Source organism: Cuculus canorus, chromosome Z (assembly GCF_017976375.1).
Source record: "Cuculus canorus isolate bCucCan1 chromosome Z, bCucCan1.pri, whole genome shotgun sequence".
Classification (NCBI taxonomy): Eukaryota; Metazoa; Chordata; class Aves; order Cuculiformes; family Cuculidae; genus Cuculus; species Cuculus canorus.
The window spans coordinates 12,374,664-12,387,504 of NC_071441.1; the positions used below are offsets into that span (position 1 = coordinate 12,374,664).

Genomic DNA, 12,841 nt, shown 5'->3' on the forward strand with positions numbered 1-12,841 from the left:
TCTCTTGAAATGATTGATTTATTTTTTTTGTTTAGAATTGGTTTTCATTCAGTAAGCCAGAGGCTCTGAACCTACTTGGCAACGACTTGTGTACTGGGTGCCACTTTGTGCCACAGGTACATGGAGGCCAACCTTGTGTTGAGCTGCAACTCCAGCTCTGAGCAGGAAGCTATTACTGCTGCCTTACAGCCTGATCAGGTGTTCTGTGGAAACCTAAGGTGCTGGTTGACCTGAAACCAGCTGCAGCAAAGGATCCTCTGAGAATTCTAGAAAGAGGGATGAATGTTGGAAAGGAAGGATGAATGGGTCAGCATTGTGCAGTGAATGAATTGGGCTCTAATACACTGCTTACTTTGAATAATGAAAAGTGCTGCTTTGACTTCAAAAGGTATGCAGAAATACCAAATTAAAGTGAATTATAGAACATGACTGACATGTCACTGACTGATACCTCAGTTTAAGTTGCAGTTTAAAATTTTAGCTTTTGCAAACAGATTTTACATAATTTCTGTGACAGTTTTGGTGTGTGTTCTTGAGCTCTGAAAGTAGTTTTGATTGCTGTTTGATCCATATTGGCTTAAAGGACAGTTGTAACAGAGGCCTGAGTGGAAGAAAAAACAAAAGCTGCTCTTTTTGTAGTTGAGCTGCTTTCAGACAGGTTCTAATACCTGCTTGCCGAGAAGTTGAAAAGAGGATGGATAGATTAGCTGAGGGAAACGTGTATCTAATTAAGGTTGCTTTCGTATTAATGCATACTGAGCTTGTATGTTTGCCTCTGTGTTCCCTGCATTTGTGAGGGTGCAGAGTGGGACAGTACACAGTGGGTATATTTATATTGCAGCAGGAGTGCTTTTTGATGTGTCTGTTGTTTGGAGAGAATTTTTTTCTCATATTCCTCACAAACTCAGAAATCTAGCTGTAAACTCTTTCATTTTGGAACATCAGCCATATGGCTTTCACTTTTTCTGTGTCAGAAGAGGTGGAACTTGATTTAGAGGCACTGCTTCTGCTGTGTAGCAGTAATGGTTTCAGTAACTGAAGTCTGGGCACTCTATCTTTAGCATTTGTTAGTGAAGTACTTCTATACCACTAGAGTATGAACAGCAGCACAAACCCTCATCTATACTCAGGCTGAAACTTTAGTGTGCTGTATTGTCAGCTCTGGAATCTGTTCCAGTGAAGGATTCTTTGAACAGTGGATATGACTTGCACAATTATCTTTAAATCCAGAATTGGTGGTATTTGAGTGAAAAAAGTCTTACCTGATGGAGTGAAAAAGTTGTCCCAATTTTCTCTCCTGCTCTGCAAGTTATGCTGACCCTGGTGAAAGGAACAGACTGTGCTATGTTGAGGAGCAGATGAGTGTAACTCCAGATGGTGAATGGGACCCCAATTATAATTGCCTTAATCTGGTCTAAACAAAGAAGGGGACTTCTGTGCACATTTGCTCTGATGAGCTGTGCCAAAAAAAAAAACATTGCTCCCTGGGGAGTAGAGATCAGATGAAATGCAGTGTTTCAGCCATACTATGTGATCCAGAACTGAGGTTGATTACTTTCAGATCTGTGGCCACTGGCCCCAAATCCCTATATAACCTTTTTGGTGTGCCCTTTTGGCATGTGCTGCAGCTGGTCTGGAATTGTGACTAAGCACTACTTTCTAGGTTAGGCTAGTTAGCTGGTGAGTTTTTGCCAAGTAGAGTTCTCACTGCCCTCCACCTTTTTTTCTTTCTTTTTCTTTTTTGAAGTGTTGGTTTTTGGTAGAAATTGGCCAGTGAGTTTTAAGACCCTGAAATTTGGGAAAACAGAGAGCGAGGAACAGACAGGTAATACTAAAAGCTATTATGTAAGTCTCACTTCTGTGGGAAACTACACTACAAAAAGAACTCTGCTCTCAATTCAGGTTGGATCTGGGGATTAGAATTAGAGACGACCAGCAAATTGTGTTTCCTTCTGTTTGCTCAGCAAACAGCTGAGCAGTTATCACAAGCATGATACCTGTTGAAAACATTAAGTGTGATCTATAGATCAGCTGCAGAACTGCAATGACTTGGGGGTGATTGTTGCTATCACGTAAAATGGGAACCAGCAGGATGAAGAACCGGTTCATATGATGCTTTTCAAGGGAAGTGGAATAAGACTGCAACAGACTGCATAACCCCCAAGTAATCTGTTGCACTGTAATCCTTGAGTACGAGTGTATAATGGAAGCAGTTAAAAAACAGAAAGAAAAATGGGTTATAGAAAGGAATGTGGACCTCAGTTATCAGTACTCATTTGCTTGGATGGTCATGGAAGGTTAGGCTGGCTATCAAATGGGTTAATTAGCACAGTGTTACAAAAGGAGTGCAGAAAGATGGTGTCGCGGAAACCCTCAAGATTTGCTGAGGTTCCTTAATGGGAAGAACATTCAGGACGCTAAGGATAGATGGAAAGCAGAGAACACTTTCTTACAAAGTGTTTTTTACAGCCCTTTGTCCTTCTCACATCTCTTTTTCCAGTGTGTCTTTGCTGTTTTCCTTACTTTTCCTCCTTAACTGCTTTTTCAATTTGCTTTCTTGGAGGGGAAATGGAAAGAATATTAATGCAACAGCACTCCCATTTTTCTAGCATGCAGGAGGAATATAGCTGAGTACAAGTTAGTGTCTAAAGGTTGTTCTATACCCAGTTAGTAAATACAACTTCCTACTACATGGTAGAGAGGAGCAGTATTCTATTTTTTTTTCCCGTTTCTGAATGTGTGCTACAAATATCAGAAATATTTCATGCTGTCATTCCCAATTTACTGCTCTTCTGAATGGTGGCTGCCATTTATCCTTATTGAAGTGTTAAGTGAGGTTGGTAGCGTACAGTGTTGGTAGTGAGGTTGTGTACAATAACAATCCTGGCTCACAGAAGCAAAATTAAATTTATAATAGATTCCTTCAGTGTTAGTTTTCTCATATCAGTTGAATTTCTGTTGTTAATTTGTTGTTAAAACTGTTGCTGCCTCTTGCCCAAGGCACTGTCAAACGAGACTACTGTAGAGTCCTCTGGTTGTGTACAAAATCATGCTGATTTAACATGTCTGTATTTGGATAGCTAATATTTTATTTGGCTCCTCTTTTGAGAGTAAGTTTACATTAACATTCTCCTCTTTAGCAGATGTGCTGTGTTTTGTTTTCTAGGTAGTTGTCACAGATTTAAGTCTTCTGTGCTTCAATGAATTCTTGATACAGGCAATGGAAACTAATATTACTAAAAACATAAGGTTTAGCATGTTGGACCAGAGCACTTTTTCATGCAAGGATCAAGCCAAGGCCGTAGTGTGACCATATTCCAGAAAAACTTAGCTTAGAGAATCTCTCTGTGTGATTTGAACAGCAAAACTAATGGTACAAAGTGAGTCTGAAACACAGCTTTGTCTCCAAGGAAGGGCTTAGCAGTGGTTTACTCTGGGTAATGTGGACACTTACTTCGAGAAAGGTACAACTATATTGGCAATAAAGGGGTATTGATGCACTTCTTAGACAATAGGAGACCACTTCGTACAAATCATCCATAACTTCATCTATACAGGCCTCTTACATGCTAGATTTTTGTTATCTGCCATGGCTTAGGACACTGTGACATGTTAGATGCTTTCCATCTGTGTGTTTGAATATTCTTGTTCAGCAAAACAGGCTTCCTCCTACAATTGAAATTAAGATAGTGTACATTTAAATTTTCTGGAAATGTGTTTCTCCTAATACAAATATTATATGGCAGCAATAGGCAAGACAGCTTTCTAGTCTTCCTATGTTAGTTTTATAATATTTCTTTAAACCTGTCCTTGGAATTGAAGATATCACTGCTGCTTTCCAGAAATGAAGCTTCATTACATTGTAGGTATTATCATTTTAGCTTTGATTTTTAAAACTGTGGGAGTGATTAAGTCAATTGAATTAGTATTGCCTGTCATCATCTGCTTCAACACCACTCACAGCCCCAGTAAATGTCACGTGGCTGAAGCCATATATATATAAGATGATATTTTTATTTACACGTGTGAATATGCATGATAGTAAACCAAAAGTGTTAGAAATCTTGTCCTTTATTACAGTTGATGGTTCAATTTCTCTTGGTCCCCTTTGCTTCTATATTTTATTGTTCTCAAGTTCAACAGGCTGTTTCGCAAGAGGATCCACAATACTTGGAGGTATTTAAACACCTGGATTAACTGTGTGGCTTAGGGCACTTTTCTTGCGCTTTTCAGCTCTCAATGACAGTACAATACCAGATATGAGTCAAAAGTAATAGTTTCAACCATTTAGTATGACAAGTGACCTTGCCTCTCAGTGTTAACAATTGACTTGAAGTAAAAGTATGTGTTTTGTGACTGTTCTTGTCAGGTGGTATTACCATTTCTCAAGTCCTAATATACCAGGTCAGTCTTATTACTGCACAAACTCAGAAAGAAACAAAATCTGTGCTAACTTCAGAAATTTGTGTAATTTCTTATGAAAGTAAAAATGTTACTTAGCAGCTGATGCTTCGCCATGGTTTTTTCTTCTTCCGTGTTCTTGGGACAGATAGATAATGAGGAGAGGCATAGCCAAGTCCCACCTGACAATCTACATGAGAAGACTCACTGTCCTTGTCTTTCTCTATAACAGAGTCAATGTTACTTGGAACAGCATGGAATTTCACATTCTTACTAGCCTAAAAGGAAACATCTACAGAGTACAGTTTGTTCTTAGTGGTCTCTTTTCTCTGGGTTCAGACTCACCTCTCCATGTGCTTGACAGAGCACTGTAGAAGCAGATACAATTGCATCCATTAGTTGAAAGACAAAGAGCTAAGGTTTCTGTTACCTGAAAAGAAAGTTATTTTAAACTAATTTTATTTTACTGGTGTATGGGTTTTTCTTGAAAAGATAATGTGTTCTTAATCTTAGTAAAAGGATTGCAGTATGATTGGTTGTTGTATTTAGGACAGGTCTATTTAAATTAAAAACACCTGTCCCAGGGAATGAGAACGATGTAGTGATATACAGCGGAAGCAACTACGTGGTTTTATTTGTTGTTATGGTATAGTAAAGATTGAGGTGAAAGTCTTGGCAGCAGAATGATTCAGTACTGCTTTCCTACTGATGAAGTGGATACCGTCTTCTGTTTCCAGCACTTGTTCTGTCAGTTTCTGACAAATACAAATTTGGCAGATAGGTGTGTTGCAAATTCACTCTGGCATTTTTGGAGATAGTCTTAGAAAAAGAAGTTCCTTATTGTTTTAATTTTCAGACGTAAGTGTGTCTGCAGTGGTTTTTGTCCTCTAGAAATAATCTGAAGCTAACAGCAAGCTTATGTCACATTTTGGGTTGTCTGTTCAGGTCCATGGTTACTTAAACATACTTTGAGATTTAAAGACTTACCATTTCACCTGTGTATCGTACAAGCCATGTGTTTGGCAAACAGATCCTGTTAAAAACTTTGTTCTGTTGTGTGTATGAATGCCTTAAAAATATTGAGACTGAGGGCCTGATCTTAAGTATGTTACAAAGTACAAGTACTGTAATGCTTGCTAATGAGCAGTGGGAATTGTCATAAGTACTGTGTCTCAAATGCTGCTTAGCAAGCTGCCTGCTAAGCTGCAATATTAAATGCTTTAGGAAAAGAATAGTAAAAGAATCAGTATTGCATAAGAGTATTTCTTTAATGAAAACTGTATCCAAAATGAATCAGAGTACCGTTCCACTGGTTGCTAAATGAATTCAAGTTTCTATGGCTACCAGCTTTGTGTGCATAATTTTTATGCCTGTAATGAAGTCTAATAATTAAAGACTTACCCTTTCTCTCCCTATATCTTGCAGGCATACAGGAGTTTCCAGAAAACATTAAGAACTGTAAAGTATTGACAGTTGTTGAGGCCAGCGTAAATCCAATTTCAAAGTAAGTTTGTCTTTTCTTTGATGTTCTAGAGTTTGTGCCATAGCTACTTATTCTCAGGCTTACCCCATGTGTGTAGCAACCCTTGGAGGTGAGGAGTAGAGTTACCTGAGAAGTATCTTCATTAACCTCATTGCACTGTGATACAGTGTAGCTATGTCACTAAATTATTTTCCCCAAGGTAATAGGCTGTGTGGGCAATGCTACTTTATACCAGGTGGCTTTCTCAGCTTTAAGTCCCTCACTTTTATATGAATGTAAAGAAATACACAAAGAGTCTTCTTTCTTAATAACTTATTAATTTTACTCTAAAGCGTGTACCACTTTCAAGCCTAGCTTGTATGAGTAATTTCCCTGTCACCTTCTATAGTGACAAAATTAATTAGTCAGAAGTACCACTGTCAGGAGACAAACTTTGTGCAAGATAACTCTTCTAGTGAAAAAAGATATTCTGCAGGTTGTAATATATCATATTGTCTCTAGTGAATGCCTCTTCCACGTTAGGTGTCAGGACATCATGAATACATAGAAAACTACATTGTGTGTAGTTTTTAATCTCTGTAGGTACTGTCCTGAATACTGGAGTGATTTTGAAACTAATCTTACAGACTACAAATATCTAGTGTGATTTCGCAGGAATTCTGGTATCACCTTAGGTTTAATGTTATCAATGCAACACCTCAATATGACGCTGTTTAAGAAAATACAATGGTTAAGAAAATATGACTTTATGCCCCAAATGTAATTGAAAAAAAGGCATGGCATTATTTTTTTTTCTATGTAGGCTTCCAGATGGATTTTCCCAACTCTTAAACCTAACGCAGCTGTACCTGAATGATGCTTTTCTTGAGTTTTTGCCAGCCAATTTTGGCAGGTAAGTTGATCTTGAAACTTAGTATCTACATTTAGTTTTAAATTTATACTGCACAGTTTCTACCACTTTCTCAAGCAAAGTGTGACCTGAAAGAGGGGAAGAGGTGTACTTTACCAGTCCATTTAAGCCATATGTTAGTTGGCCTATTCTCCTCTGTCCAATTATTAGTCATTCCCTGATGAACAATTAAAAGCACCAGATCTGCTATGCACTCAGCTAACAAAAAAGGCTGTTTATGATGCTGGAACATTAATTATTGTGCTTGTTACCAGTACATAAACTTTGTATATCAAACCCCTTCATTAAGGCTGAAGAACAAATATTTGGAAGATGCGTAGTCCTTATGTGTTGGCATTTTAAGGATTTCCTATACTTTTTCCTGTTTGTTTTTAATAGTCTAACCAAATGGCAAAATTTTCTTAGTGAAAAACAGGCACTACAAATGAAACGGAGGACTTCAGGTTGATACAGTTTATCTTAGAATTTGTTAATCTCACACATTGTTTAAAAAAGCCTCATTATAATTTTTTCTTCTTCACTCTCCACTTCTGTAACGCTTAATGGTTAGGGAAATTAAGTCATTAATTATTAACAGCTTAAGAAGAAATCATTTACTGAAGGCAACTTGAAAGCCAGTTTTCCAGTGTTGTGTTTCTCTTAATAGCTGTGAGAAATTCAGCCTTGGTTTTTAAAATATAGTGACTTGCAGCATCCTAGCTTGTCGCTTGGAGAATGAAACTGGAATTAAGGCTTTTTACAGTAGCTGTTTTTAAATTAATTCAAAGTATTTGTAAGTTTACCTGATAATAATTGTATTGCACAGAATAAATACTATTCTGTGGGAAGATAATGTTTAGATCAAATAATTAGAAAACAATGAATTGTTAAAATATCATTTCAAAGTAAGGTTCAAACTCCTTTGACATTGAGTACTTCTGTAAGTGATCAGGCTGCTCTGCCACCCCACAACTTCACCACTAGATATAAACACTTCTTAATGCAAATGATCGTTTAACTTGTACTTCAGAATATGGAAATGGTTTTTTGAAAAAACAAGCAAACGAAAAAGCTCCATAAAGGACAAGCCTTCAGCTTCTTCCAGTTTGATGCACTGAGTGCTTGTGTGTCACCTTACAGCTGTTACTTTTCATTATGTGAGAACACATGAAGTAACTGAGTTGTGTTGCCTGCTTTTACTAGCACCTATAGGCAATAATGCCCCTTGAAAATTAAGGTAGTGGTATGGTAAAGCTAACAAGGTTTTTATGCTCCGTGAATTAGCGTCTCTGTTCTAGCTGTTCAGGTAAGAAATCTGATTTCCCCCATTAGTTTCTCTCTGACCGTTCACATTCATACATTCCACAGTTTTTCATTACTGTAATCTCTGAGTGTTGTCCCCCATTCCCTCACCTGCTGTTTTTATAGCGTTCTCATGTTGCTTTTTTTAGTTTGTTAGACAAAACAAATTTCTGTTTCCCTCTGGTTTTGTTAATGTATTTTGGAATGAGTTTCAGTTTGAATTCATCATCTTTTTGACAGGAGCTGGTGACATATATAGCTAGATTTAGAATTCAAATTGAGATCTTTTCGTGGCTTAATTCATGGCACAATAATGTTATGATTATCTTCTTGTTTCTCTTGGAAATGTCTGTGGCTACACTCTAGTGTTCTTTTTCCAGCTGCTCAGTGTCATTTCCCACACAATTAACCAATCTATTGGACAGCTCAGTTAGAAATGGGTGATGATTACAAGAAAATTCAGAGTACTTGACTTGGTACTGTAGCATCTTGTCCCTTTTCTACCTTTTTTTCCAGTCCTTAACGTTGTGTAGTTTTTTTCCCTACTGTGTCCTAATAATTCCCTGTATTATCTGTGACTGTGGCATCGGCTAGCTTAAACATTTTTCCTGGCCTTTAAGGTTGATGTTAGAAAAATATCAAACAGGATAGTCCCAAAGCGGGTCTTCGAGCACCTGTGTCAGTAACATTTAGCCTGATACTTGTCTAGTGCAAACTGCTTTTGTTATATCCATGCAGCAATTTTATTACATTTACCTCCATGCATTCTTCTTGCCTTCAAAATTTGTGCTAGAATTTTCCGTGCTATTGAGATCATGTACAGTGATAATCAAATTGGGGACTTAATTTAGTTTCACATGTGCAATTTGGCTGAAACTTTAGCGACCTTCTATAGGATACATCTATAGTCTTCTAGCCTTCATACTTAAAGTTCTGCATTAGCAAAACTGGAAATGAGGTGAAAAATAAAGTCTCTGAAATAGTTTTAGCTTTCCAAGGAAAGACTGCTGTTGTAATGACAAGTGTCTAAATATACCTGCTATGTATTTCTTATATATTTTTACAGATTGTTTAATCAGATTTAGGAAGAATATTGGTCTTACCCTGGCAAGGTATTCATGTAGAGATTTTTTTTTATTTAAAAATTGAGCTGCATTTTAAAGCCAGGCTAAGTTGATTTCATTAAATAACAGTGCTTCCACAGTAATTATTTTGAGACTGGTACACCAGGTGTACTTCAAGTTGAATAATATTCTATAACAGCTTTGTGTTTAGGTGATCTGTAAATATTTCTGTGGTTATGGGTTTTTACAGTTGAGAAATGAAATGTTTCTGTGTGAGCATGAAAAATGTTTGTGATAGAATGTCACAGGAAATATGTATCTTGCCACTATGATTCCTGTTTCTCCTGCAGTAGAGATGGTCTAGTTCTATGTCAGTATTTCTTTTCCATATTAAACTCCAGTTTTTCGCTCCCATTATAGCAGTTCAGATGCTTAGCATGGGTGTTTACACCAGCACTTCAAAGAGCAATTAGGCTGAGTATTTGATGTATCTTATTATATTAAACTTTAATTAACTTTCCAGTCATAATGGAAAAAGGGACAATACTTAAGAACAGTATTTCTCATCAATTACGGAAAGAAAATTACTGGTTTTTAGACAAAGCCTATGCTTTCCGGCCAGGAGAGAGTGAAAATTTTTCCAGTGTAGCTTCTGTGTAGCTCTACACATAAGGAATTCAATATTTCTGTCTGCAGTTTCTTAGGTTGAAGTGTAAGACTAGAACATGAAACAAGGTTACAAAGCTATGAGCCCTTTTATCACCAAAGGCACTCTTTAAGTTTACAGAGTTAGCATATTAAAAGTGTAGCACAACCGGTTCTGGCTAAAATCAAGAGAGTGGCACTCTTTAAGTTTACAGAGTTAGCATATTAAAAGTGTAGCACAACCGGTTCTGGCTAAAATCAAGAGAGTGGCAGTGTGTGTAAATATAGTTTAATATATGAATGAAGGTTTGCTTCTAGTGCTTTTAACTGAGAAATTTGGTGGCATACACAGATAGTGAAGAAAATCTACTAACTGTGTAGCTATTTTCCAGGTCACCAAAGCAGACCAAGCCCTAAATGACCAGTTGAATCTGAGGGTCCCTAAAAAAAAAGTTCTGTTTTGTCGCAGATTAGGGTAAGAAGCTAGGAAGTTACACCCTAGATTGACAGCAATGATATTCCTGTGAACTGAATTTTTATTATTCTTTCAGCAGTGTTAATGTGGGTTTTTCTTCAAGAAGTTAGGGGGAGGAGGTTTCCCTTCAGCAGTTGCTACCAGATGGCAAGGGCTGCTTGCAATCCTGGACTGTGTTAACATCTGCTCTCTTTCAAGGTGACTGTTATATTTTTAGGTTAGTCATAGGCACGGCACATTGCTACTTTCAAATGCATCCTAAAATGAGTGAATGTCTAGAGAAAAAACAAATATTGTTTTCAGCTTTCTCTTTTTACTTTAAATAATAGTTCTTGGTACTTAATCAAAATTAAGGGGTTTGTCTCTCTCCTTAGAACATACCCAGTAAAGTTACCTTCAGGAAAGACTGGTCTGTTAAGTAAGCTCATTTTTGTGTCAGGGAGCTTAAGGCTGTATTTTGTGTTTTATGAGGGCTGTTAGTCGGTCACATGTAGAACTCTTGTCTTGACAATCCTGTCTGTATTTAAACCAACCTCAGTTTCTGCAGTTCATTTAACAAAGACATAGGTTTGTCACTGTTGTCGTGATGGAAATATTTCCCTGGGGATGGTATGTTGCTTGAATGTTGAGATTGCTTTGAACTTATCTTGACCAGGCAGTTGAGACTGGGATTTAGAGGTTATTTATCTTGCAACCAAGGGTTTACTGAAAGAAAGGTCAAACTGTCTTCTAACAGAAATATCAAAAGGGATTACAAATCTAACTAGCAAGTGAATATGGAAGGAAATCCACAATAAATTTAAAGGTTGTTTTTTACCTTGTGGGAGACCACAGGTGTTGCTCAGATGAGGCTTTTCTGTGAAATGGTTTGATACATTACCAGTATTAGAAATTCAGCATCTTAACTTCTGATCCTACCTTTCTTTGATTACTTTCTGTGTGCTTCTGTCATCATATGATGATGACATGTACACATAATGTATCCAATGAAGTGCTTTAAAATCTTTGGGATGAAGGAAAACAAATTTGTTCAAACAGGTACAGCAAAGCAGACGAGACATAGTTTGTTTGCTGCGTTGCCAAACCCAAACACTAACGAATAAATGAATTTAAAGTAACATGCAGATTTATGCACAAAATGTATTACTGTTCTTGCAGAAAAACTGTTTCAGACTTGTGGTTCTTCTTTTGAAATTGAACAGTGTAAGTACAGAGATTACATTTGTTGTAAACCCAGCATATTGCGATAATTCGTTATGCTTTTCTGTTACAGATTAACTAAACTCCAGATATTGGAGCTTAGAGAAAACCAGTTAAAAATATTGCCAAAGTAAGTATTGATTACATTTATTTAAATTCAGAGAATTTTTGCTGTACTTATAATGTAGCGCATATTGAAAAGTAGATCACAACTTACAATATTTATCTAAGTGGCTGGACTAAGTTGTCACAAGGAAATTTTTTTCCCTACTGCTGAAATTATATCTGTCTTCGGACTGAGTGGTCTGCCTATTCAGAGATATATTTTTATCTTTTCTGTCCCTGTCCACCTCTGGATTTCTGATCCGCCTGTTGAGCTTTTAAGTCTGCACACAAGACACCTCAGGATGATTGTACTGAAGTGTCCGAGAAATGCGTGCAGTAATGTATGTCTGCCCAGATGTGTGTCTGGCTATGATTCTGATGGCTGAGTGTCTGAGGCTTAGGCATTGGTCATAGAGATCTTCATCTATAAATGAAATGTGGAGTTTCGAGATGCTTGCTCAGAGTGACTGAGGGAATGCGATTCACATGACTTGAGCATGTTTTTTTAATGTATATATGTAATTCATATACTTCAGTGCTGAAGACAGCAACAGCTTATTACTGTGTTATGTGGAATCTGTTATGCCTTACCTGTTCTATAATGCTCCAGACTGGTTTAAGCGTAATGACAGCATATTCCTTAAATGTGGTTTTGGTGATAGTAAAATAGTTCTGGAAAGTCTTAAAGCGTTTGTTTTAATGGTAAATCCAGTTGAACCTCTCAAAGTCTAGCACCTTTCTAAACCCTACCTTGCAATTCTAATTGCTAATAGACTAATTCTAAGCCTAGGCTGATGGTACTGCAGTTCCTGCTGTTTCTATGAGCTAAAGCTATGCTTTGATTTTTCTGACTTGGACCCTGTAGTCCCAAGTAGGTTAACAAAGGTATAAATGGTCGATGAAGACAGAAACAGAAATCCCAAAGATGGGTTGTGAATAACCAGCTACAGAGTTCTGGATAGGTTATGGTGTGCTGTAAAAGGTTCCTCCCCTGGCAACAGAAAGTGGTAAAGAGAGGTACAGGTTTTGGTGGAGGATAAACGTGGTGGAGAATGTGATATTATAAAGAATAGTTTGCTGAGGTCTCTTGTAGTGATAAGTGACATTTAAACAAATGCTGTAGTGTATTTAAGCCAAACACAATTTCTGTGGAAGTTGCTGGGAATTTTTGGTTGACTTTGTGTTCAGATTTTAATCCTTGCTGTAAAATTAAACAGCTGCTGTCATGAATATGTCCTCTGCAGCATGTCCATAATGATCTACAGTACATGCTGAGA

General features: G+C 37.2%; 1 protein-coding gene across 7 annotated transcripts in view; it reads left to right on the top strand.

Moving 5' to 3' along the window:
* ERBIN (erbb2 interacting protein) overlaps window positions 1–12,841 on the top strand; it is a 119,088-nt gene that overhangs the window by 63,372 nt on the left and 42,875 nt on the right. For all 7 annotated transcript variants that reach the window (XM_054053838.1, XM_054053835.1, XM_054053839.1 and 4 more), the window contains exons 5-7: window positions 5,827–5,905; window positions 6,687–6,776; window positions 11,533–11,589. In XM_054053838.1, coding sequence (XP_053909813.1) covers window positions 5,827–5,905; window positions 6,687–6,776; window positions 11,533–11,589 — 226 coding nt within the window. The remainder of the gene's footprint in view (window positions 1–5,826; window positions 5,906–6,686; window positions 6,777–11,532; window positions 11,590–12,841) is intronic.